Raw genomic sequence first — 1,876 nt, 5'->3', positions numbered from 1 at the left:
AATATGGATCTCACAGCACCACTACTTAATTCACTGATGTTATGCAACATATTTGTGTATTTGAAGTAAATTATTTGTTCAATTTTCACATTACTCTCTGTAGGCGACAAGACTTTAGTCCTGCCAACATCTGACCTTTCTGTGTTCACTAAATGATCAAAATTTCTGCAGTGAAGCAAATTTATTTTAGCATATTAAACATAATTTGGGAGGGTTTTAGCTTTCATATGAGCCATTTTCTAAAACCAATGGATTAAACCTGCAGTGGTAGAATTTTGGGTTTTATTTCCTAGCAGATTTTGTAGAAAGTAATTATAATATCCATAAGTACGTTTAATTTAGTGCATAATAGCCGAAAAAATGTATTTTAATTATTATTTTTTCCCTTAGAAAGGGTCTCATATATGTCCATATTTCTGCATATTTTGGACCAAGGCCTAGTGCCGCCATCTTGAAAGTGTCATAGTTGGAATGTCATCAGGTGCATTGTTTAAAATTTTGAATTGTTCTTGTCCTTGAAGGCCACTGTAGCTTCTGTTATTATTCTAAAGGGTTGGGGTTACCCAGGGAGCGTTGCATTCTAGAACTTTATAGAACTTTCTTGATGATGTCATATTACACACTGCACCTTTAATTAAAAGTCAGGTCATAAGCTGTTGTTTCTACAAAATTGATAAGTGACAAGACTGTTGTCCGGGACTGTAGAATTAACACAACCTGAAAGTTCCTCGGAGCATCTTTAACATCAAGAATAAAAGAGAGACATAGTCGCTAAGATCAACTTGACTAAGATCATGCCATGACATTTAGGAGTGTGAGTGTTCTAGTAGCTAGAGTGTTAATTCTCCTTCAGAGTTCAGAGTACATACACACACACACACACACACGCATGCACACACACACACACACACACACACACACACACACACACACACACACACACACACACACACCCCAGGCTTAGAGTGTTAATTCTCCCGCCCGTTTCACACATTAAAATGACGTGTGTTTGGCCCTGCAGTGTGTGAGAGAGTCTCTTAAAGTCCTACTTCACCGGTCGGAATATGAAGGTGTATTGAACTCTGAGATCCTATGTAGTATTAATGTGCAAACATTTTAGAAATCGGTTCATCCTAGCCTGAGAAAAGGCAGAAAGAGTGTTTTATGGTCTCACTGTCTATCCCTTACATTTCACCATGCGTGACATCACACATGGTAAAATGTAGGGTAAGGATTAACAGGACAGCTGGGCCAAGGGAAGACTGAGGGAAGACTGAGGGAAGAAAAACCTCATTCATTATATTAAAATAGATTTTATAATGATAGAACGCCGGTTCTGTATGAGTGAAGTATTCCTTTAAAGGCCTATTTCACCGGTGGGAATATGAAGGTGTATTGAATTCTGAGATCCTATGTAGTATAAATGTGCAACAAAAATTAAATCGGTTCATCCTAGCCTGAGAAAAGGCAGAAAGAGTGTTTTATGGTCTCACACTCTTTCTGCCTTTTCTCAGGCTAGGATGAACCAATTTCAATTTTTGTTGCACATTTATACTACATAGGATCTCAGAATTAAATACACCTTAATTTTCCCACCGGTGAAATAGGCCTTTAAGTGTCTTTACCGTTTCTTGTCCTCTGGTGAGATGTTGTGTTCATGTTGAGTCCCTCTGGCTGGACGTGTCACTGGCTTTGTCACTTTGATTTCACCTTCCACCTGAAGAGACACATCATTAACGGGCATCAGGAATTTCTGTGTACAACTGGACAATGGACTTTCACTTCGGACCTTTTTCTAGAAATGCCCCCCGTGATACTCATTGTCGGGTCAATCAAGAGGTCCTATTTCTTAACATGGACCCAAGGAAAATTGGTT

General features: G+C 38.7%; 1 protein-coding gene across 1 annotated transcript in view; it reads right to left on the bottom strand.

Moving 5' to 3' along the window:
* Window positions 1-1,621: 1,621 nt before the first annotated feature.
* The window catches only part of dnaaf11 (dynein axonemal assembly factor 11), a gene marked incomplete at both ends in the record, with an annotated part of 32,343 nt that continues 32,088 nt past the window's right edge, over window positions 1,622-1,876 (bottom strand). Inside the window, one exon of the mRNA XM_080034173.1 lies at window positions 1,622-1,717. Within this exon, the coding sequence (XP_079890299.1) occupies window positions 1,622-1,717 (96 nt within the window). The remainder of the gene's footprint in view (window positions 1,718-1,876) is intronic.

The sequence above is a fragment of the Ammodytes marinus genome (assembly GCF_949987685.1).
Source record: "Ammodytes marinus genome assembly, chromosome: 9".
Taxonomy (NCBI): domain Eukaryota; kingdom Metazoa; phylum Chordata; class Actinopteri; order Uranoscopiformes; family Ammodytidae; genus Ammodytes; species Ammodytes marinus.
This window is presented reverse-complemented; position numbering and strand designations above follow the sequence as displayed.